Source organism: Schistocerca piceifrons, chromosome 3 (genome assembly GCF_021461385.2).
Source record: "Schistocerca piceifrons isolate TAMUIC-IGC-003096 chromosome 3, iqSchPice1.1, whole genome shotgun sequence".
Taxonomy (NCBI): Eukaryota; Metazoa; Arthropoda; class Insecta; order Orthoptera; family Acrididae; genus Schistocerca; species Schistocerca piceifrons.
The window spans coordinates 574,020,400-574,046,444 of record NC_060140.1 but is presented as its reverse complement, the minus strand read 5'-3'; the positions used below and the strand labels follow the sequence as shown (position 1 = coordinate 574,046,444).

The 26,045-nt window shown below is 38.5% G+C and overlaps 1 protein-coding gene across 3 annotated transcripts; it reads left to right on the top strand.

Moving 5' to 3' along the window:
- The first annotated feature begins 4,744 nt into the window (after positions 1 to 4,744).
- Positions 4,745 to 25,135, top strand: LOC124787660 (mushroom body large-type Kenyon cell-specific protein 1). Of its 3 annotated transcripts, none has more exons than XM_047254461.1 (4): positions 4,745 to 5,036; positions 7,137 to 7,306; positions 8,068 to 8,597; positions 14,821 to 25,135. In XM_047254461.1, the coding sequence occupies exons 1-4, from the start codon at positions 4,943 to 4,945 to the stop codon at positions 17,399 to 17,401; spliced, it is 3,375 nt and encodes a 1,124-aa protein (XP_047110417.1). In that variant the 5' UTR covers positions 4,745 to 4,942; the 3' UTR covers positions 17,402 to 25,135. The 3 variants fall into 3 exon arrangements, with proteins under 3 accessions (XP_047110417.1, XP_047110418.1, XP_047110419.1); XM_047254462.1 differs by lacking the exon at positions 4,745 to 5,036 and adding an exon at positions 5,147 to 5,267; XM_047254463.1 differs by lacking the exon at positions 4,745 to 5,036 and adding an exon at positions 5,376 to 5,679.
- The last annotated feature ends 910 nt before the right edge of the window (positions 25,136 to 26,045 follow it).

Genomic DNA, 26,045 nt, shown 5'->3' with positions numbered 1-26,045 from the left:
TGACTGATATAGGACTACCTATAATTTTACTGACGTGCTTTAAACTTGGGATAATAACTGGACGCTTAGTATTGTGACCGTCCAAGAGTGACGTTGCAGGAGAGTAATCAACTTCTTTCGCTATCGCTATCGCCACGCTCGTCTTCTTCACCTTCGTAAGCTTTGCTGGAGACAATGAGACCGATTTCTGCCGTAGACTTAACCGCATATCAATTGTGAACTACCGCTCCTTCACCTCCATTAAAATTTTTCGGTCTTTGTTCGATATCTACGGCTATTAGCAATAAAAAAACTTAGAAGTAGGTTATTTCGGAAACCGGTTATTTTGAACGGTTTTAACAGTCAGTTTGAACTGAAAACGAAAAGAACCAGTGTAACCGGAAACCTGTTGTTTGAGCGATAGCCGCCGTCCGTACCTCGTGAACGATCAGAGCGAGCTAGGTTTGACAACAGCCTTCATCAGTGCAGTCTTGTATTGTTGCTGATCTCATCCTGTAATACAGACAGACGTCAGAGTAGGTGTGGCGGTTATCGTTGAAACAACCGCTTTTCGGCTTTCTGTTTCTATTATTTTCTGTAATAAACGTAGAAATCACACAAAGACTGAAAATTTTTGACTCCGTCAGTTTCAAGATACATACAATCAAAATATTAAATTAAATATGCATATAAAAGAATACTTAGTGCGTCCACCGTTCGCTGCTTTTCTCAAAAAGTGGGTGACTGCTACAAACAACCAGTTTTCTCCTGATGATTCTAATGTTTTGAAACACCATACCACTATTTCGACATTAGAATATTCAGTGAGAATAGGTGAAAACTGAGGTTGCAGAACTCAATTTTTCGGTTGATTTGTACTTTTAGGGGCTGCAAGCTTATACAGGCATGTTGCGTAGGCACAGGCAGCAGCAGATCAGCCGGTTTCTATTTTTATTGTAAACTATGAATCATCCGCTGAGTTGTTCGTTTTTTTTTCCCCTTATAATACGTGACAAATTAATCTTTTAAAGTAAATAGGGCATTGAATACCACGCTTCGTAAAATACTTGCAGACTAGGGCTGGTGCCCTTCTGTAATACAACAGATATCCGACGACGACAATGAGAAACTACCAGAGAGACCCGATGGGGCAAGTCTTACACACTGCATGTACCTTCCACTCGGCGACGCCACGTGGTAACAGGTACAGTACTTTCCCGGCAGTGCTGTGCCGATTCTTGCTCGTTTCAGTCGACATTGTCATTAAAATAGCACTGATCGCTTTTAGAATTTTCTATAATAGCGGAATATTTCAGAGCAATGCAAATTGTACGAATAAAAAGTACTCGTCCTTTCAAAAAGATGTATTTAAAAACTGATATGATTCATATTTCAGTTTTTTTTACTCGGTTATTAGGAAAAAATTAGAGACACCTGTTATAATGGAAGCCGGTCGGAGTGACCGTGCGGTTCTCGGCGCTACAGACTGGAGCCGAGCGACCGCTCCGGTCGCAGGTTCGAATCCTGCCTCGGGCATGGATGTGTGTGATGTCCTTAGGTTAGTTTGGTTTAATTAGTTTTAAGTTCTAGGCGACTGATGACCTCAGAAGTTAAGTCGCATAGTGCTCAGAGCCATTTGAACCATTTTGTTATAATCGAGCCCGAACAAATACTGAAAAAAAAAAACGGATATTCGGAACGAAAATACCGGTATCGGTTTTAACCGGTTGGTTTTTTCCATCCATGCGTCATAGTGAAGCACGTTTGAACAGTTTGTAGTCAGACTGCTACTTGCTGTAGCGAGGATACAACGTAGATCCGCGACGAGACGTCACCTGCTGTCGCTTTATCGTCCTCATCCCGTAGGCTCGCCGCTGCCCTTGCCAAGACGGTTGCGTGCGAGCGCGCTTGCTGCCGCTGGCACCCCTGCCAAATAAAGCACACGCACGAATTACAACCGCCATGGAGGGTCAGTGCGATCAATAAATTTAATAAACCATAACCCGTAGTTGGGCCGAGGGGAGGGGGCGGAAGACGAGGCCCTGATGGTGGTGGGGGGGGGGGGAAGAAGAGGGGGGGAAGAAGAGGGGGGGGGGGGCAGAAACGAAGGGGTCGCGGCGCTATCGACCGGCCAGCCGCTACAATATTCGCGCGGTAATCTCCCGAACACCCACCCTCAGCTCAGATATTTGGGGACCTCGCCTTCTTTCGTTCCGTAAAAAAGAAATTAAACTTAAAAATCTTTTCTTTCGGTACGACGTTCAAAAAGTGTACACCGACGGCGAAGAAAGAAATTACGGGGAGGACGAAGGAAGAAGAATAAAAAAGCAAACTGTCGGAGAGGGGTCGGAGGGGAGGGCGCTGGGGAAATCTTTAGAATCGCCCCACCTTATCGCAGGGTTGGCCCGTCGTCTTGACAACGTCACCAAATATTCTCCCCGTCTCGTGCCTCGCAAAATGTTCGCCGAGTGCGAAAAGGAGCGCACGCCGGTACGGCCGAACGGACGGTTGAGGGAGGGAGGAAGGGGTCGGTGGTAGGCGAGGCAGGAGGCCGAGGCGAGGAAGAGACGTACGCGCCGAGTGGGATCGCGCCGCTGCGTCGCGCACTACGGCCAGACGAGTCGCCGAGAACTGGGTTACGACGCGCGCCGCGGTTCCGCCCGCCGAATGTAGATGTCACTAGTGGCCGCTGGCGGTGGGACGTGGGCTGCGCGCACGCCGCTGCAGTAGCCGGCCGGCGATACCGCGAATGCTTAATGGTACCCGCTCCGCCGCCGCCACGCCCGCCGGCTTCCCGTAGCCCGCTGCTGCCCAAACGGCGCGCTCTCTCGCGACGGGGAGCCATCCCTGTGGCCGGCGCTCTAGCGCCAGCGCCGAGAGCAGCCACGACGACGACGACGAAGACGTCGACGACGCGCGGGCCGCTGCTGGCGCAGGTACTACTGCAAGCGCTCTGTCGTCGCCAGCGAGTCATCGGCAGTGAGCCTGGCCCGAGGCGGAGCGATGCTGCAGTGTGCCTTTCGTTTTGTGACAAATGACAGTTCCTCTAATCTGCCGGGCGGGCAACGATAGTAGAAACGGGGTCAGAAGCAACAAGTTTCCGCCGCTCAGGAAGAAACTGCTCGCAGTTAACGCCCACTGGCGGCGGCACAGTAGAGTTTCGCTGCGAACGAAGAACGCCGTGTTCCTCGTTTCGGATACCTCGAGAATTTTTTCCTTTCGCAATCTGTTCTCGTAAGCGCAGATGCACATAAAACTGCACGTGAGAAATTCAGACAAACTGCTCCACTCGTTGTGCAACACAGCGTGATATTCGTGTACCGTACTTTCGCATTATTGGTGACAGAGAACAATGAAAATGTTCGACATGTTTAGTATCTTCGAGTTGAGCGTAGACTGTCTGACAAATAACACTTGACTTAATTCTGTTTTCCTCCACGCATTGTAATGGGTGACCAATACTTTCGGTTGGTTGTGTCTGTCAGATGAGAACAACGAGTATCGCAGTTTTGTAACTGGTGTTCCCGTAATAGGGCGGATGTTCCGCTTCCAAGTTTGGGTGCTTGCGTCTGCCACCTGGCGCTGACGGTTCAGCTGTTGTCCCGGAAGCAGCACGAGCAGCAACGACTCTCAGCGCCTCCCGCTCTTTGTCACTTTCGTCGTTCTACATTTTTGCGACAAATTATCGTACTTCCTTTATTTCACACTCACATGTTCACCAGTAGTGGGACCGAAGAAAAGCAGCGTCCTAGGGAATTACGCAGGTAAGCGAGTAATTTTGACACCTCGCATATATTTTTTTCTGTAAATTAAACTATTTGCGAAAATACCGGTATGCTCTTCCTGCAAATTACGATTGGCGAGAACGCGTGTAAGATCGGTAGATGGACACATCGGAGGTCTCCATTCTCCCCCTCTCTTTCTCGAAAGAGAGAGAGAGAGAGAGAGAGAGAGAGAGAGAGAAGGAAAAAAAAGAAAAAGCAAAAAATAAAAAAATAAAAACAGGTCTAGGCGTGGCGTTACGAAATGCAAGTGTGTGACGCCTGCTTGGGGAGAGAATATTGCAGAAAGAAGCACGGAGGGAAAAAAGGAAGAAAGGGGAACTTAAAAAGAAGAAAAACCTTCAGGGTCAGTTTGGATTGCCATTCGGTTCCGGGCTGTCCGCCTGGGAGGCAGTAGTAGGGGCAGGCAGGCGGGCAGTTAGTCCGCACCGTGCCGCCGACGCGAGCCGCTGCCGACCTGCCGCGCCTGTGTCGCTCTGCTGGGACACGCTCGTTTTTTCCGCTGCGTTTTGGTCGGACGGCTTCGGGCGCGCCCGCTCGCGCCGATCTATATCCCGAAAGGTCATAAGCGCCGGCGGACACCGCGGTAGGGCCTACAGTATTTTTGACAGCACGTGGTGGTCGGCAAAGGCAGCACGCGAGGCAGAAAGACAGACGCTCTAGTGGGAAGCCTTTCTGGCGAGTTCTCCGAAGTGCCTAGCAAAAACACACGAAAACTACAGAAACACCGAAAAAAATTTTCCAGTGGCTGTGTCTTACGAAACTGTGCTCCTCGCCATTTATTATACTTCACTCGACCATCGGGGAGAAATATCTGCACCATCGACATCGAAGAGAGAGAGAGAGAGAGAGAGAGAGAGAGAGAGAGAGAGAGAGAGAGAGAGGGGGGGGGGGGGCCGAGTTGTGTGTGCGATTTTACGAGCGAGCGCCGAGTACGGACTCGCGAGTTCGGGCTGTGGTGGGGAGCGCCAGCGCTGCGAAACTACTCCCTCCCCCTCTTCCTTTGCTGAACGAATCTCCCTCCCTCTCTCTTTCTCTCCCTCCATCTGTAGCGCTCGTCCCCTCCCTCCAGTCCTTCCCCCCCAACGTTCTGCTAAAGATCGCATCGAAGACGCGGCAATAGGCGGTGCAACGTGTTGCGTCATGAGAGACATGACGTCACAAGTAGGGTGAAGGCAAAAATGGCGGAGTGCTCCTATGCTCGCTGTGTTCAGGAGCGCCGAGCAATCAAAAAAGAGCTGCAAAGATGGACGAAGAATATGGTTTTCGTAGTAGGTGAGTGGCAAAAGTGTCATAGATTCCAGAGGAGGTGCATCTCCCTGTTACTCTGTGCTGTGTATCTGCAGAATAACCTTCGTGTTTTCGACCTGTTGCCAAAAAATGCTTAAAACACAGTTCCGTATTTTGGCTAGGGTGACGACTGCAGTCTGCTGTCGGACAGTGTGGTGTTTCGCATCGTAGCGCCGCACACGCCTGCATCGATGCACTACAACCGTGGCTCTTCGTGTGAGTGGAAGTGTTTTCTATAGAACAACGCGCTTTTTTTTCTTTTTTTGCAGATATTCGCTAATGTTTGCGTGTGCAACCGAATTAAGCATCAGCTGAGATGGGGGGTTAAGGCCCGTGCGCAGAACAGCCGAGGCCTAGTTGTCATCGACTTAGTACGTAACTGAGCGTTTACCATGACCCACCGCAATAGTCGCGGAGTAAATAGTAGGTGAAAATGGAAAAGTAGGTAACGCCGAGCCGACAAGTGACAAACCGAAGACGTGAATACATAGTGATGTGATGTTGCGCTCTCACAATTGTTTGCATGGAGCAGCTGTGCGACGTCAAAACACACGGTAAATGAAATAGCGTGCGAAACACTGCGCTCTACATCCACGAAATGCGCCGCGGTTGCAGGCGCCTCTCACAGGTAAGAAGTACAATCGAAAATGCATTTTCATTCGCCGGCAGAACGCTTCCGTGAGAAAACGCGTGTTTTCAAAATCACGTGATATTATTTCTAATAGAAAGAGAGCTCGTGTTTGCAAAATTGTATGGCATCATTTGTGAAAAGAGAAATGCGAGCACAAACTTCGAGTCCGAACAGTAAAGATTAATTTTTATCGTAGGACTATCGAAATAATTGTAAACGATATTGAAATGCGGTCATTCGTGCTTTGTTGCCTTAAAGTGCGTCGTATATTAACACGGTATTCAGAGCAGTTTGAGATTCTGTTTACGATACTGGTTGGAAGAATGGAAAGTGATCACGACTACATCGGTTTCATTCCCGTAATTATAATGCTGCGCTATGGAAATTTGTGTCATATTTTGTCGCTGGCTTGTATATTTCATACTGCTTGTCTGTTTCGAAGATTTGACAGTGCGACTAAGTTTGTGAATGTCCGTAGAGCGAAAGTCAACAATTTCTGACTACGTCCATGGCAACAATGTAGCTGTTCCTTGACACTTGGTGAAACTGCCGACTGCAGTCTTTTAAAAATACTATAATTTGGCGAGCTATAGACAAAGAAGCTGAGAATTTCACAGCTCTTGCGGTGCAAATTAAATTGTGAAAGTACTGTGGAACGATTTCTAACACTCAGTGGCGGACTTTTCAAAGGCACTGCTTTAATCCTTTTTTTATAACAGAATAATATATAAAGACGAGAATAGTCGTATTGCGAGTGACCGAGGAGCAAGCTGCTTCCTGTCGCTATAACGTACTCTTAAGTATAATAAAAAACGTAGCAAAATAAACTGTGATATTGTGTGCACAGGTGAGATGGTTCAGAGTTACCAATAAAATTTTTAGACAGGTAACACACAACTACTTGTGATTGAAACTCTTCTTCGATGGGAATACATGACATATATCCTACGTAACATAAATGATAACATGAAATTTCGTGAATTGCTAATGTTAGCTCTTGGATAAAGTTTTAGTTTTGCCAGACTACTTCCCGTTGTTTGTATGGTATGAAAAGGCGCATTGTGATTCTGAATAATAGTCTGTTTGCACCAAAAACTATAAGGATGTCAGAAATTTTTGTTTTGTGTTAGTCACTTATTTGAGAACTAGCATCTACTCTGATTCGATCATTTGAATGTGTGTCGGAAAAAAGCTAGACTGCTAATGCATTCATTTCCATCACCAACTACTACACATCGACAGAAATGAAATCACATTAAATTTAATAGAAGGCTTTTATCTACGGCGTACATCATAGAACAGAGAAATACATTATTTGAACCTAATATCCTTTAAAGTTTGATGTAAGCAAATGCCAAACCAAATACCAACTTTCGTTACTACCTCCAGCCACACACATAATGAATTTTTCTTTTCGCTCAGTGAACACTGAAGTTTTTCCTTTTTTTACCCAGGTTTGGAACGGGTAGCGGAGGAGTTAATGGGAAGAAGGAAATGGAAACATTATCAGGAGTCAGTTTTGAGAAGTAGACCGCAAGCAGACATAGAACCCAGCAGCAGTGATTGGCAAGTTGAAGACAAATGTTGCTTTTGCGACGGTGGGATGTTCCTAAGACCAGCAACAGTGAGTATTGACTGTCATCGTTCAAGCCATTGCATAACACAGACGTATAAAATATTATACAAAATGTCATGTCAACTGCTCAACCTATTTTGAAAGTTTGTCTTGCAGACAGATTTTTTCATTCTGTTGCCCACGGTTTTTTTTCTTTTTATATTGTTGGTAACTTTATTCAGTCACTTGGAGTTTAAGGGCGCTATAGGTCAGGGTGAATATGCCATCCCACTCAAGGTTTTTTGTGTAACTTGTGGTACCTAAGCAAAATTAAATTTAAAATACGTTTTATATAATTAGCCCTAATTATTGTAATTTTAGTAACAGGTTTCTTACATAAAGTCGTTTTTTTATGAGTTTTGATTTGAAGTGTATGTACAACAATTGGTTTTATTGCATATTTCTACAATTTTGTGTTTTCATCATTGAGAATAATAGATGAACCAGTACTGGTGCAAATACTTAATGTAGTCACAAGTGCATGTTAATTATATGTTCATAGAGGATGAAGATACCTTTAGACAAAGGATATACTCATTACCTTCCAGGCATTTTGTGCCTAGGTAGTGTATGTTAAAAATGATGTTTGTTGTATACTTTTTGGTTCTGTTCAAATGTCACCTGGTTGGCAATGGGTGACAAATGTCACTACAATAATGGTTATTCCTTAACAAAATATTTATCAATATTTTTATCAAACTAGGCTGTGTAAAATAAAAATTTCATTAAAACATAATGCTAATGTAGAAACCTGTGCTTTCCAATGACAGAGTCCACAGTCCGACAGCTGCAGTAGTTCCAACAGCCACAGCAGTTTTCACGAAACCCAGTCGACAGTAGCAGCAGACAATTCACCTCCCAGGCTGGCGATGACAACACTCGAACCGGTCACGTCACTGGCCGCGTCGCTGGCAGCTATCCCGACCTACAGCCCGGGACCCGCACAGGGCCAGAGCCAGGGGCACTCCGCAATGGCAACCACCCCTCCAGCAGGCCTCTCTCTCTACCCCGCAGTAGCACGCCATCGAACACCTGCGGGACTCTTCCCTCCGTGGTACATGTCACCGACGGCACCTGCTCCGAACGTGCAGTCGGAAGGAAAGACTGAACCGGAAACTCCACCCGTCGTCGTATCCCTCCCTGCATCTACACCGCTGTCGGTGCCATCAGCTGCGGCGAGTGAGCAGCCTTTGGACTTGAGTGCCAAAGCCAAGGAAGAAGCCTCTGCACCCAGCGCCTCACCTGTGCCTCAGCCTTTGGGATTGGCAACTCTGAGTTTGGACAGCAAGCAGATATTCAAGTAAGTGCACTTATCCGTATGTTAAAAATACTTCTACAGGTGTCGGACACTTTCATAACTCATTAATATCGTTATAATTCTGAGGTCTGTGGTCTATCAGAATAGTGTATATTATGTAGTTCTGCATTCACCTTTCCACTGCACAGTCGATCAGAGGATATGGGAACATTTGGTTGGATTACCAATAAAAGAGTAATAAATATGGTGGTCCATATCAGTTTTGCCATTCAGATTAGGTATAAAGCTTAGGATTATTATTGTACAGAACAAATTTAACAGCAACTTGTATGTTACTTGAATTCATTCCCGTTCTTTACAGATTTTAAAAAATCAAGGTAGCATAGTGTCAAAATCACAACAAAATTAGCAGTTTTCTGCATATGTTTTGAATGTCATGTTAAATCTGAGGAGAGAAGGAAGAGGAAGACATACTTGCAGGATAAATAACTATAGCTAGAAGGGTCCATAGGATGTTGAAATGTGGGAGTGGAGGTTACTTAATTTTCAGTTTTTAGAACCTTTGAAGGTATTTCTTCATAAGAATATAGACAAAGACGTAGAAAGTTGTGAAATAACAGGTTTGCTGTCTGTGTTTGCATTTTTTGTTGCTACATTTGCCTCATTTTAGCGAGAACAGTACATCGATCTGAAAGGAAGTTTCACCAGTTACTCCAAGGTATAGGAATTTAAGTTTGCATTTAGCTGTAAACTCTGTGCTACAGTAGTTTATGGAAGTGGCCAAAACTAAAGTAGTCACTGCTTATGAAACTACCTCATGTGCACCAAATTCATAGCTCTTGCAAGGGTGCTAATACTGTGTTTAGTATTAACTAAATGAAGCAGTTTTTTAGCCCTGTGTTTAGGGTGTGACAGTGGAAATGTTCTGTGGCAACCTGAGCAACAGTAGTTCCATGATGACAGTGGTAGTGATGTAAATGAAGAAAATGATACTGTCACCAGTCTGATTCTCTTAATGCTCAGAAAATGTCTTTAGTAGTAAACAGTAAATGATCTGAAATTGTAATAAGCCCCACAGCAACACATGCAATTAATTAAGTAGAAAAATATGGGATAACACATTTGTTCATGAACAGTAAACATTGCTGTTTGGTATGTTAAAAAAAGGAATCAAATAAACAAACTAGAAAATACTTCCTTATCAAGCCTGTAGGTATTTGTCTCCTGTCTTGACTCAATTTACTATGCCATACAGTTCTATGTGACCAAGAGTTTTAATTGATCTCTCTTTCAGTTAAGTGAGACAAAATATAAAAAAAAGAAGAAAAAAAACATTGATATACTTTGCTGTTCCTCAACCACCTCAGTAAAATATGAACAGATATTTACAATTCTTCCTCCATTGTTAAGTTCTGGCAAGTAATCAACATTTCCTAAAATATGACGTGATTATCCATAATTTGATCTGGACAAAATCAAGCATATTGCCCAACAACACTGCTATTTTCAGTTTCTTTTTCAATTATTGGTTCATTTTGTAAAACTGAAATTTACATTCCCTAGTATGTTCCTTCCCCATTGATTCTCCGAGCAGTGAAATAAAACTAATTCACTTACACGAACATATTTTATGGTTACGATCACTATTACATATTTTAGTTTTCCTCAAATTTTCAAACTTAAATTTTTATTTGTGTTATTTGCCCCCAGAAAAATTTTTTCATTTGCCCCATAACAACTCACTGTCTGATGTTGCTCACATACTGTATTTATATTATTTTCATTTGATTCTTAAAAATTTCTTTCCTCTTTGACATCAGTGAAGAAACCAACATTTGTATGAGTATTTTGTGCTTTTATCCATTTCTTTGTTTTGCATTTTAAGAATTAGGTCATGTATTACTTTACTTTAAATCCCATAACTGTCAAAAACAAATGAATTAAATACATTTCCAGGCATCAGATAACATTTGTTAATAATCATTCTAATGCACAACACTGCAATTTCTAAGCTCATACCCCTTTGTCCTGGTGGAATTTTTTATGTAACTTATTGTGGCAGTGGCAGCATATAGGTGTACTGCTGTTAACAATTTCAGTTTAAAATCTGAAGTCACAGTCACAGGGAAAAAACATATATGGAGTGCCTTCAAACACTGGTCAAATTGTTTGTGTTCTATGCTCAAATCACTCAAAATATCTTAGGGCTGAAGAGTCTCTTCTGAGTACAACAGTACAAATATAGTAACGTATCCTTAATTAGTGATCGGTGACCATAAAGACACCATGTTTTTCACATATTTAGACATTCTACTGAGCAACTGAAAAAAATGTATATTAAGGAACTAATGACAATTGCTTTCTTTGGTAATATATGCAAAATGGCTACAAATATTTTATGAGCAAAGGTTCAAAATGGCCCTGAGCACTATGGGACTTAACTTCTAAGGTCATCAGTCCCCTAGAACTTAGAACTACTTAAACCTAACTAAACTAAGGACATCACACACATCCATGCCCAAGGCAGGATTCGAACCTGCGATCGTAGCGGTCGCACGGGTCCAGACTGTAGCGCCTAGAACCGCTCGGCCACCCCGGCCGGCTATGAGCAAAGGTATCACACAATGTTTCCTTTGTTACACACACTGACATACTAGAAGGACTGTACTTCCTTACATTCTTGACATTGTATCATTTGAATACCAGCTCTGTAATTTGTGAGTGGTATAATTACAGGTCTTGCTTTTCTGATTTGATGTCGTGATCAAGACTGTAAAATGTATGGCCAGTACTTCAGGAGGTTAAACTCTAAGTGCTGTGTTGTATATATATAAAAATGCAAAAAAACTTTCCAAAAGCTAGGCTAGTTTATTGTACTTTTATTTCTCTTAAGACAGTACTCGCAATTTCTCATCCTGAAGGTAAGCAGGATCCCTCGCCAGCCATCCTATTTCCTTATCTTCTTCTTCTTCCATTGGTTTCAGTAAACTGTGGGCTGCATAAAGTAAACTGCCTCTTTGTTCTGTCTTTTTCTTGATTTTAAGTCTTCCCAATATTTCTTGATTCTTTCACTGTGTTCTTTTTTTTCTGTCCATGCAGCAATATACTTTCTGACCTTTTCCTGAAAACTCCCAGACTTCCTAATCTTGTTTCAAAAGGTGACCTGTCTAGAATTTCAGTTTTTTTGACATTCATTTCTGCTAATTATTTTTCTCACTTCCCAGAAATAAAACTATTGTTTTGTCATATTAGAGTTTTCAAGTGAATTTTCCTTTTGATACAATAAATAGTGTAAGATTTCAGATACTGCATTAGATGCATGTATAAGTCATGAAGTTAAAAATGTAAATCATAATTATGAATAACTACAGAAATATGAAATTTCCTGATTATTTAAACCTTTCATAACAGCAAGTTCATGCAGTGTTTGGTTTCATGACTTCCTTTATTTCAAATTATAGCAACAATTGAAATTCCTGGATGGACAACATGCAAAATTTCAAATTATTGTGATTCAAATATCTATAGAACCCTACTCATTATAAAATGAAGATGGCATTTTTCCATGTAGGCTGTATTTATGTTCTTCATTCCACAGTTAGTTCCAGGTTTTTAAGCCTTTATCAAGCTTTTAGCAAGGAAAATGTACCATACATGGAAATGGCAGCATATTCACTTGATGTGCTCCGGTTCATTTTGATTTACAGTTCATCAACCCTCAATAACATGCTAGAAAGTCAAAACTAAATGTGGAATGAAGAAGTAATCTAAATAAATATAGCCTAGATGGAAATATGCAGCATCCATTTACTAGATTTGTGGCCGTGGTGACTATTATGAAGAAGACTGTCATTTAGTCACCATTTTTATTAATAAACATTGTATGTGTTATTGCTTTGCGAAAAACAGAACTTTTGTTGTTGTCATCCTTGTGCATCTTCCTTATTTTCCCTGTTCAGCAACTCATTTGGCTTTTACCTTCGTTCTATGTATCGTGACCATTTTTATCAGAATTTCAAACATTTGACACCGTAAGGGGAGGTATAATGAGTTTGTTCAGATTTGCAAGTACTGTGGAGGATGTTGATGCTTTTGTATTTTTCCTTCCATTACTAAACATAAGATTAATATAATTTTTATCAGTACTACTGTTCCTGTACTTGGCAATTGTTGTGATGTATGTACCATTCTCATTGTTGTCTCATAAATTTCCACCATTCTGGAAATTATACTGAGCTTATATTTTGAGTAAAAATTTCCATGGTCCTCCATCATTTCTGATTGCATGGTCCTCTGTCATTTCTGACGCATGTACTTTTCTCCTGACCAGTACGAAAGTGTATATACTTACTTGCCTCTATCAGTATCATTGACAGGTCCTCAGCTGACTGTTTGTGGTGTAGCCATCAGCACTAAAGTGTATTCTTTACATAAGGCATCACATTGCATTTGTTGTGCATTTGTTAATAACAGTTGAATCAAAAAGCAAATTCACTTTTGGAAACTCTAAAATTACAAGACAGAATGACTGGCAACTACTTACCTTCAAGAGTCAAAATTCAAATACTGCTGACAGATGCAACTAGTCCAAGTTATCAGAAATATTATTTCTTTCCTGAGGATGGATCAAATAGTCCTGAAACCAAGGATCAGTTTTTTCCCCCTTTAAATATGTCAGTCAGCAGCACTGGAATTATGCTTCCTGAAGACAAGGATGCCTGCTGGTCAGCCACTCTGCCACATTACTATTATTACGATTTGATTTTCTTTATTCATTGCTACTTTTCATTTTTTGCATGGATATAAGGTAGTGCTGTAGTCAGTATGCAAGGAGAATGATATGATATAATATGTTTCAGATAGTATTTTTTCTGTCTTGATTTAGACATGATTAATTTGTCCACAAATACATTTGCACTTGTACTAAAATAATTTAAATGTTATTCTTAGGATTCCCTTTTTTTCTTTAATAAAATAAATTTAAATATGTGGTTTTGTGTGAAAATGTAGAAGCTGTAGACCACCTCTAAACTTGGCCTACACTTCTTGTTACAATACTGTTATTCTTTTGAGTTCATTTATTTACAAAGTAAATATATTTAACAAGACCATAAAAATTATTGGCATTTCAACATTTTTCTGTTATTACTTGTGTTACAATCTTATACAGCATTTCCAACTGGATTTTATCTGTAACATCACTTCAAAACTTTTATTTCATATAAATAGTAAAAACATGTATTTGATGCTTACTTTTGGTGTGTCCTTTACAAGGCACAGTTGTTTAACAGTTCCAAATTGAAGAGACACATACATTTTATCAAGCAGTAGACACTTTCCTCACACTGAAGTTGATTTGACTCAACTACTCAGTAACATAAATCGTTCTTATAGTGTTTCCAAAAACTATGTAGTATAGTTTTCTTTCTTGAGTGTGGATAGGAAAAATTAATAAATCATTCAATGTGCAAGGCGGAACACTTCATTTTGTTGTTGCTATTTTTTTTTTCCTTTGGGGACCACATACAATTTTATAGTGTAGTAAGACAGAATGACTGACTATCACTTACCTTCAGGAGACAAAATTATTAGTACAAGAAAGTATCTTAACTTTTGGAACTAATAATTCCTTCTTCAGGGGCAAAAGTGGGATAGGTTTGGAAAGAATGAAAAGAAAGGGTAGGTCACTCACATCCCAGTATAAGAGGGACCCACCTGTTGTGAGGCTGAAGGCAGATGGTGTTAGGAGACAGTAAATGAGTTCAATAATGTATAGTTAAAAACAGTAAGTTTTTGAGAATTCACCACCATAAGAAACTGTTTAACTATTGGCACCATTAGTATAACTCATGTTTTTACTGCTGAGCAGTGAGTTGCTATTATTTGTGGCTATTTAAATAGTGTTGCTGTTGAGAGATTGAGCAGTGCTGTTGTAGTCTGTTTTCAAGCATGATTGACACTCAAGCATCAATAATAGTGTTGTTGTAGTCTGTTTTATTGCATTTGACACTGAAGTCTCAGGATGCATATATCATGCTAATTAGTTCCTAATTGAACACTATATACAGGGCAATGTTCTGTTGTGAATAACAGGTATGTAATAGGACTATACCCACTGCACTCATCATGCGAATATCCTCATGACTTATATATCTAACAGTAAAAGAATATCATACAACTGACTCATAAGTTTTGATATTAAAATTATTGTTGTGGTTTAAATTCAGATCATAACTGATACATGTTATTGTTATTTTCAATACAGGGCGAAACCAAGAATGAGTGCAGTGGCAGGTCGAAGGACATACACAGAAGAAGAGCTTCAGGCTGCTCTGAGAGATATCCAGAGTGGAAAATTAGGAACTCGACGTGCAGCTGTTATTTATGGTATACCACGCTCCACACTTCGGAACAAAGTGTACAAGTTGGCTATGGAGCGTGAACGTGACGCACACTTAGTGGTTCCTACAGTAGAGGAAAGAGACCTATCTGGCGCTGAGGATGAGAAGGAAGTTGAACGTGCTTTAAGTCGTCCTCTTCTTTCTGTTGATGATCTTCTGCGATTATCTGTGCTAGATGGGGATGCTCTTAGAGTTCTTCTGGAGGAAGTTTCTGCAGGACACAATCGTGAAGCAAGTGAGTCAGCATCCTCCCCAGTGTTTCCACAGTCTAGTGAACTTTGGCATGGTCTAGAACAGAGTGCATTGGGACCTTACATCTCCCAGCTTCTGATAGCTGGAAGTGCTCAAGATCCTTGCCATGCTGAAAGTGGAGGTACACTCCCAAAATTTTCTTCCCCTCTTCTCCCCGAACTTGTCCGCCGCATGATGGCAGAGGAGCAGCAACAGCAGATAAAGAAGCTAGGTAGTGCCAATAATTTGGAAGCAAATACAAATGTAACATTGAATGGTGCTTCAGGTGATGAGATACAGAAGTTAGGTGATAGCGACAACAGTGCTGGGCCACCGAGAGTTCCGTCTGCATCATCTCAAACAGACCCTGTGAAAGCTACAACAAAAGTTGGGGAAGCAGACGAATCATCTGACACAGATGCAACAGCTTCCACTTCTAGAGTTGCCACACCACCAAATGTGATACTGAGAATTCCGTCCTTTAAACCAACTACGAAAAATGGTGTGGCTACTCGAGGAAGTGGAAGTTTGCCTTCTAGTGAAATTCCATTCCAGACTGTTGGAGTTCCTGCATTTCCTGGCCAGGAATCTAGTCATGTATTGAACAGCAGCAGTAACAACAGTAATGAGTCTTGTTCACCACCAGCATCTAACCTTGTAGGAAAAGGGATCGGGGTCAGTTTACGTGATGTTATAGCCAAAAGCATTAGTCAGAAGTTTCAACCGACTGATCTTCCAATGTCACAGAAGCTCTTATTATCAGCAGATGAGCCACCCCCATTTAAGAGAGGTCGTTTTACTCCTCCATTAAATACAAATATCACATCGTGCACTATAAAACACAATAACAATAACAACACTAATGTTGATGATAAAAACAAGACATCCCCTGCAGGTGGAAAAGCTTCATCAAATTCTACTGGCAAAGGAACCCGGCCAAAACGTGGAAAATACCGTAATTATGACCGTGATAGTTTGGTGGAAGCTGTTAGAGCAGTGCAGAGGGGTGAAATGAGTGTCCATAGGGCAGGATCATATTATGGTGTTCCACATTCAACATTAGAATACAAGGTGAAAGAGAGACATTTGATGAGACCTCGGAAGAGGGAGCCCAAGCAACAACAGTCTGATGAAGTTAAAAGGAAAGATGAATCTGGAACTTCAATTCCAAGGAGCACAGCAACGACCTCATCAGCACTGGCAAATGATAAACTTAAAACTTTGCCTAAACCTCCCAAGACTGCCTTTAATTCACCTGCTCCATTACCTGGTGCACCAAATGGTCTGAAAATACCACCCTTGTTTGATCCCAGTTTATCTCTTGCTGCATATGCTAATGTTACAACAGCCTTTCCATTTTGGCCTGGTCCATTTCATGCCTTACCAGTTCCAGATTTTGCCACTCCTGCTGGTAGCTTTCCTCCAAATCCTGAACATTTCTTTGCACCACAAATGATACACAGGCTACAAGATGAAACTAGGACTGCACCACGAACGAGCCCGTCTTCAGCAGTTCCTCCTCTTGGGAAGACTGCACGAGAGATGGCAGCATCTTTGTATGATGGAACAGGAGCTAATGGTAATTTTCTTGATGGTATAATTCGTTCAAGTCTTGAGATGGGTTTGCCATCATCCTCACCCAAAGAAGGCAGTACAGGTGTGGGAAATAGCGGAAAAATGTCTAACAAAGCACTCATTGATCAGCTTTGTCGTAACAGTTGTGTCACTCCTCTGCCCAAAGCTCCAACACCTTTTAGTATAAAAGATTGCAGTACCAGTGTAAATAGCTCAGATGAAGAACCTGTAAGGCAAGAAAGTGTCATCCAGGACAAGCCCTTAGAATCTGCTTCTCCTGCAGAGCCTGTAGTTTGTCTATCAAATTCATCCAGTGGCCTGCCAGAACATGACTGTAGAATAGATAGTGAACATGTTACTTCAGTTTCAGATGAAAAACATAGCAAGGACAGTGTTTTGCCACTGTCAGGGGTGCACTGTGTGACACCAACTGAAGATAGTTCTGAATTATTTACTAAAGATTCAAGTGAATTTCATAAAGAACATGTTCATAATCCAACTGATGAAAGTGCCTGTGATAGTAAAACTGTAAAAATACTTGGTGATATTGAAGCTGCCAAAGACTTACTCCCTAAAGAAGAAGGCAATGAGGATTCAGAACAAACTGAGGATACCAAATCAATGACGGTCAACTCATAGAGAGACTGATGCATTTCTTAGCTACTATTTCATAACATGTCAAAAATTTAATGTGAATGCAAGAGATTTTATTATGTATATTGTTAAGGTGTATCTTATTTTAATCACCTTGCTGTACTGATTTTGTAGGTGTTTAACACTAATGATACTGACTGTATTTCTTCTTTATTTTAGGAAAGCAAAAGAATTCAATTTTTAAATGTGAGGTATTTGCAAACTTAATATTATCTGTCCTGAGTGTGTCACTGGCATTTCATAACATTCTTTCTTCAACATACTGATGTGCGACTACTTTTCCTGCTACTGTGAGGTCGACAATCCAAATGTTGCCAAAGCTAATGTGGAACACATGCCCTTATATTTATCAGATTTCATCAATTATTTGTCCTTCTTTTACAGTAGGTAGAGTTGGTAATCTGAATGTAACTTATTTAAAAATGTAGGTGTATAAATTTGTGGAGACTTTTTAAACATATATATATATATATATATATTTTAATATAACCAAAATGTTCTGGAGTTTTCCCAAGATATTTATCAGAGCAATTAAAATTCATTCCCATTTGTCCAAAGAATCTTCAAAGTCTCATGTAACTATTGTCAAATTCTTTATATTTTTCATTATTTACACTGAATGTTGGTTAGAAAAAAATTAATATGCTAGTGTTAGTAATGTCAGTGCATTCATACTTCCTTTTCTATCATCATTGTTTTATGTCACTCAGAATTATTTCATAATTCTGTCATATTTGTTGTCATTTCGATTTTCACAATTCCAAGTGTCCCATTATTTTCATAACAGCAAATGTAAGATTATTGGTACAGTACAGACGTGTGATGGTCAGTTCCCTTTTTAATATCTTTTTCCTCAAACAAATGAAATTATAGTCATAGTCTGGTGTGCTGGGTACTTAAAATATCACTTTCACTGTTGTAAATTCTGTGATGTGCTCGAGTCATTTGTTCCAACAATTTTTCTGTCATTGCGTGCATTGTCATTTTGCTTGTATCACTGTATGTAACCAGTGTGTCTTCTGTCTGTGCTTATACTGTTGATAACAGATGATCCTGGTATCTGTCTTATCCTTCAGACAGGTGCTTTGATGTTCAGAAATTTAAATATTAAGGAAAAATTTTTTAAAGATGTCTTGGGGCTCTCCAAGAATTTTACTTGTCTGTGATGAAGCCAAATTTTGAATGTATATTTTCTCTATCAATATCTTATATATATACTAGACTAGTTTATATATTGATAAAAGAAACTTGAATTTTGTTTGATAATTGAAGTGCAATTAGAGATGGTATGAACTTATACACATTGTACCATACATATATATTTACAATTTATACATGTTTGAGTATATGGCATTAAATTATAAAGTAAATGGAGGCAGAAATGATGAAACAAATGTGAGGGATGTAATCAGTGACAGTGTTAAGCAATTGGAATTCGACCACAGGTCATTTCTTGTATAACCATTCTGCATTAATTAGTGGGATATTTGACACAGGAAATGGACAGTTGATAAGATTTTTTAAATACAGGGTGAAATCATAAGTACACCAGTCACATGTTTTGGATACATTAAGTCAACATGAACTTCATGTTGCATTTACTTCGGGAACTAGGTAAATGTATTTCATGTCCTTACATAAGTTTGAGCATATACATTGTTGTCATCCATCAGGATGACATAATTGTGTTCTTGCTTTGCTTCCAATTTTACTCTTTGCAGTTGGTGAATGTCTGGCACAGTTACAGACAAACTTTTTCCAGTGTGTTTAATAGTCTGAGTTTTTCCATTTAGACAATATTTATATTTTCAGTGTGTAAATGTTAGAGTTGTCAATTCCTTTAATGCCTAGCATAGAGGAGCATGTTGGTGACAGGACGCCAAGCCCTTAGTCCAGATCTGTAACCACATTTTTGGGGAATGATTTTCAGTAGTCTTACATTCCATAGGAAAAAAAAATTACTTCGCAAGCTTTTATTGGAGAATCAGAATGCGTACATTCCAGCCGAACATGTACCAGAAAATTTTCCCCTAAATTGAATGTGATGTGATCTCAAACCAGTAATGAAGAAAAAGTGCCGTGAAGATAAAAAGAGACAGTTAAATGAATTTTCATCAGCATGATGTTCTGTATGTTTCAAAGTAATAATATATCAGATGGAAGCTGAGCTTCCCATTAAGCTTTATTATAGTAAATGAATATTATAAATATGCTGATGAGCATTCTAGAGATGTTCCAGACGATTTTTTTAATGTATGTGTGTATGTGTAAGGTGAACTTATTCTCGCTGTAATTTTGTGTGAATGATTAAAAGAGAAAGTGAAGTTGCAGCCTATAGTGCAATGCCAAGAACTGTTTAAGTTTGATTTTGTTATACACAAATATATATAAATATATATATATATACATATAATTTTTCATGAATATGGTGTACAGAAATTTTTCTTTTTAACTTTTTGTGTTGCTATTGTGATATTTTTCCCAAAAATATATTTAGAATTTAAATGAATGACACAAAAAATGTTTGCGTGAAACATTAATATATTTTATTATCATAATATACACAAACAAAAGTTGTCAAAAGTTATTATTTAAGAAGAAGAAATTATTTTTACCATTTTGTGTGATGTGCAGACGTAAATTTTTGTTTGCTCACTGAAATTCTTTCTGTAACTTAAATAAAGTCAGAAAATTTTGGAACGCATTAAGTACAGTGGTAGGAGTTCAACAGCAGCTATGACATACCTGCGGTCTGCTGATGTATTTGTTTTAACTGAAGAAGAAAAGTAATCATTGTAGAAAAATTGTGTACGGCTGTGATATATAGAAATATATTTGTGGAATATTTTGGAATATTTTCCATATGTACATTCCAAGTACACTGAAATTGATACATGGTAGTTGTAATACTGGCAGTCTTCTCGAGAAAATGTTTCAGTGACACTCCCCCTCGCAGAATGATTATGTGTATGAAAAAACCAAACAGAAAGCACTTCATTGTTAATGCCTCCCCTAGAATTCATGTTAGTTATTTTAAAATTGCATTGTCTTTGTTTTGTTTAACTCTGTACAAATTTTTACAAATGGTGCAAACACTATGTTGTTAAGTAAAGTTATCAATGCATGGAATCATGTATCTGTTCAACACTGAGGTACAATAGGTATTTAATACATTTATGGCACTTTTAAGCAATCTGTTAACATGCTAAAGGTCTGCTCCCCACATACTCAGTGCTGCTACCTGACTCTGTGAAGTTAGCATGCACCAGAATACTCTATATAAATTTAATGGTTATACATATGTAGTTTCTGTAAACTGTGACTGATTTTTATACATGCCTTTCCCTTACTTGCTGTGAGGATAAAATGCTTGTATTTCACTTATGTATCATACAGTAGACAGGTAATACCACAGGAAAGCAACTGTTCACTTTGTAGTTTTACTACCTGAGTTCACCATATTCAGCTGTATATATGTACATTCATATTGTCTGCATTTAACTAAGCATCCATTATTGTGTGCTGTATGTGTTTGTGACATTTTTCCTGTTATGGTAATGGACATACAATGTGTTGTCTTGAATGACAATGCTTACACATTTGTTGAATTTTGTACAGAGAATTACTGTAATATCCAGAACAGCAGCTCCAACAGTACCACAAATTTCCATATGATCATGTGTCATTTTACTACTGCTATTATTGTAATATTTTATTAGTATGTACAGAGATATTACTACAGTTTACAGTAAGAGTATGTAAGCAATTAGCTGCTGTTGGGACTAGTTCTGTTTTAATGTTAGATTTTAAGAACTGTTTGCTCTCATATGTTATTTCCACACACACACACACACACACACACACACACACACACACACACACACACACACACACAAAATTATATTTTTATTTCAACAGTTTTGAACATTATTTACCAATCAGCAACATTCAAAACCTGGTACCTAAGCAAATGTATCAATATTGCATTAAAATCAAGTCATACATGTACTGAGTGCAACATTACATTATGTACAAGAAACATTATTTTACGAAAAGTACAACAGCCACATATTTGCATCTTATGGTTTAAAAACTGTTTTTAAACTTCCTTCTGCTATTCTTTGGAGATGTTTTATGTAATTCATGTGCATTTAATTATAGTTATTTCACTTACATATGATTTGTTCAAAGTGAACAAAATCAAATAAATGTTATCAGTGCACACATTTGTTGCACATAAACTTTCAGTACAATTACCCATCTGATATTTTCTGATGCTGTGCAAATTAACTGTGTTGTTTGTATACTATTCCAATCTTTTCAGAAAAAGTTAGGCTTTACATTCTCATGAATACTCATAAACTGTCCTCTCATACTGAAATGGTGGATTAAAGCAATGATAAACAAGGGTTATTAGAACACAAGTTTTCACATAAAAGAAATATTTAAATCAAAATTCCACCTTACAGTTGTCCAGCAGAAAGAAAAGGAAAAGAAAAGTATGACTGCTACCTGTGGCTCTATTGCCTATACACGTGTGAAAGGTGTCATTAGCAGACAGTGGTTGCATCACATTCAAAATATAGTACTTGTTAGTTAATATGTGTAAGTATTATGTTCATTCATTGGCTAGTTGTATGTTGTACAGAAAAAATTTAAATGATTTTTAATTCAAAATACATGTCATTCACTATCAGTAAATGTTAAGAGTTTCACTGAACACAGTAGTTGATGTTTTTTTTTACATTATTCTATTTTGGAAAAAGAAAACTTCACTCTCAAATGAGCACAAACAATCACAGCAAATTATTTATTCGTTAAATCTGTGCATACTAGCAGCAAGCCATCAAATTAATGAAAAATTTTAGTGCTGCTTAAATTTAGAATGTGATAACTACAGGAAACCTCTAGATGAAGAGAAGTGAAGTGTCAATGATCACAAACTGATTGTTGTAATTACACACTTATTAAAACACTACCTGTGTTGAATACTTGATACAGTGTAAAAGTGAAAGGCACCAACAGTGCTTATAATACAGTAGTGTATGGAATGCAGTACAAACAAAGCACTGTTGCTTGTCTATGACAAAGAGATCTGGAAAACGTACAGTAAATTTGAGTATACAAATATATTCCTTTATAAAAATATTTGTTAGAAAGCAAATTCCCTTTACTTTGCAATTTTAAATTAAGACCTCTGGTGAAAGCAAAAAGATGAAGAATTTGATGTAATTAACATTCTACTGTAACGTAATACATGAGCATTATACTGATGTAAAAATGTCTGTAAAGCAGTGTTTTGCAAATGAAAGTAAGGCTGTGTGTAAAGAGTTTTATTTTGGGAAGGGTTCATACTTACTATGTAGCTGAACATTCAGAAACAGGTCTTGCATTTTTGAGGTATTGATAGTGTAAAACATTGAGCAGGGACTTTTCTTTGGATGTCTAGTCACAATTTTCTCCAGACAGCTCAGCACATTTACTGAGGAGGAGGGTTACGGAGTCATCACTCTACAGAATTAATGAGATTTAAATCCCTCTTGCTTACATTATCTGCAAGTTAAATATCTGCGTGATTCCATCGTGCAACTTCACTGAATGTACAGTAATGCCGTACATACCTAACTTGTTTCAGCCCCAGAAATAGATGACAATATTTCATGATTAATCTGACTGTTGTGTTATGGCAAACTGAAATATACTCATTCACAAAAAAAAAAAATCAGGATGATACATGTAATAATAAAAATAACCCTGCACATTGTTCACCATAGACATTATTCTCAATATGTCTCAAGTTTTGTTGCTTTTTCTTCCTCCTGTGTCTTTCTGTATGTTTTCAATTACAGTGCTGTTCCACATTTGCAGGATGATGATCGTTGCAGCTTACAGTACTCTTAATGTAAAACTCATACAAAACCCCAATCATTATCCATTACTCTATATGACCTCTTAAAATTATCAGTGATACACAGTGCTGGTCAAACTGTTGTACTTCCTCCAAAATTCATATTGGTAGTGACTGTTCTGTGAATGTGCAGTAACAATGTATTTGTCATCCTTACAATATTAAGTCTTACAAGATTTGACTGAGGTTATGTAAGCTAATCGATGTATTATGTCACAACTTCTGCCATGTGAATCTTTCGAGACAAGCTGAATACAGTTCTATGGGGGAAAGAAATATGGTGTGCATTCCGAATGTCATCCTAGACACAACGAATAATTTTAAAAGTATCTGATAGAATGAACAGTGCACATCTTCCATTGCCTATACTCTCTTTTATCATTGCCTTTAATTCAAAGTTCATGTATTTTGAGGACCTATGACAAACTAACAACACAGTTAAAAAATGTGAAGAAAACATTAAACAAGACAAGTATGTGGCATCTGTATAATTTTACATAGAAATGTAATAAAACACTTTAAGCACATTTGTTTTCAACATAAAAGTTGAAAATTATAGGCCATAATGTAAAGTGAAACAAAACTGCTCTTTAAACTTATTCTTGTGGTAAATGCATCTCTCTTAGGGAAAAATGTGAATCTGGTTTCTATAATCCAGAGAAAGCATGATCTCTCTCTCTCTCTCTCTCTACACATTGAAACTTACATAAAACTTATGTGATTTTTAACATAAAACAAAAGATTATGTATCACATGTTTCTGGCTCTGTTTTCGTGGTTGATTTATCACATAGGCCCTAATTACATTGCTGCCAATAACTGTAATGATAGATGTATTGCACTGTTTTCAGATTCAGTGATAAGAATCAGTTGTTTCTTGAAAAAGAGAAATGTAAGAGATATTATTGACATGCCATGACATGACATTTTAATGTGAAAGATATTTCAAACTATTTTAAGACTGATTGTTATGCCAGTAATTCTTTTTTGTGGTGTGCTATGTTACGGATGGACTTCTTTATTACAGTTTTCTGTGTTTCAGTTCTGCTTGGTAAAACTTACACTGTGTTACCTGAGCAGTAGAAATTATGTGTACCTGTACACAGCTTAGCTTTTGATGACTGGTAAATTCCCTTAATTGCATTTGTTTTTTGAACTGTTATAGAAAAAATTGCAACAAAGTCTGTGTTATCTGTCTTTCCTCCAAAGTAAATGTTTCCATTATGGGACCAAAAAATTAAGACGTAAATTATATAATGTTATTACTACATGTTGCAGCTTAATTTAAACAGTACTCACAGTGAACATACACATTTCCTGATTTTTGTAGATCATAACTTAACACTTTCCAATAATGTAACTTCTATCTGTTTCACATTTTGCTATTAGTGTGTCAAGAATCCGTATTTGACAATATGTCTCACTTGCAGATGGTGTTTCCATACTGTTTTCTATGTGTGCACAGTATTCTCAATATGCATTTCCTACATTTTGTTTACTTTTTTACCAACTGATTCAACTGATTTTTATGAGCAAAATAAGTGGTAAAGTGTATTTGGTGTGATGTAGAGAGGTTACTAGGTTGTTCTGCTTGCCTTGTGAAATCTATATAAATATTTGTCAAATAAATATTGAACTTCATTTATGCCAAGTGTTTGTCATAAGAAATGATAAGTTGCCACTCATTAGTGTTACAGAAGACCAAAAATGCTGTTTGGATAATGCCAGTGGGAAGTGTTATTTTCAGAGACTAAAACATATTGTATATTTATATTGCAAATTTGGAGTAAACCAGTATTTACTACTGTCAAAGAATTGTCATTATTTCTTTCTGTATGAAATAGTTGGTAAAATATCCTTTAGCACACCCTTTGAGGATCAGTCCTCTAGAAAGAGAAAGAGAGAGAGAGAGAGAGAGAGGGAGTATACTTATCCATATTTCTCTCTCTCTCTCTCTCTCTCTCTCTGTGTGTGTGTGTGTGTGTGTGTGTGTGTGTGTGTGTGTGTGTGTGTGTGTGTGTGAGTGAGAAAGAGAGAGAGAGAGAGAGAGAGAGAGAGAGAGAGCACTTCTCTTCTCTTCTTTGACTGACAAATGGCCTCAACTAGGTAGTTAGAGGGCAATCTACAGTTCTAACATGGAATACATACCACTATATATCTGCATTAGTAATGTACACTAAACACTTCTATTCCAGAATTCTAGAGATGAAAGTAGGAATTATGTGCCAGAAAAGATCGTAGGACTAAACCACGGGACTTGTCTGCTATCTGCATTATGAACAACAAACTACTGCAGAGCAATGTCTTAAAAAAGTGCATGGTGAGGTTGATTTTATTGAAGCCTCCAGTTTTTCACTTTTTACTCGACAGAGTGAACTACTATATTATATAATTACTCCTGCTTATCCTATAAAGTCAGGCTTTCTGATGCTTGATAAAAGTCTAATAGCTACAGCAATCTTCTAGAGATTCAGCATAAATTCTATACATAAAACGGCATGATGTACCTTCTTCATCTGTAAGGATTTAAAATTTTCTGTGGCACAGTGACAAGTGGCTTTGGAGTTGAGTACTTTTATTTCACAAATTAAACACTTATTTGTATCTTACACTACTTCACAATGTCACAAAATGTTTGAAAAATTAGCAGCTGTGAAATTACAAATCAGCCACATTAAAATGTAGATTGAATATGATAAGCAATAAAATTTTGAGTTAGGAT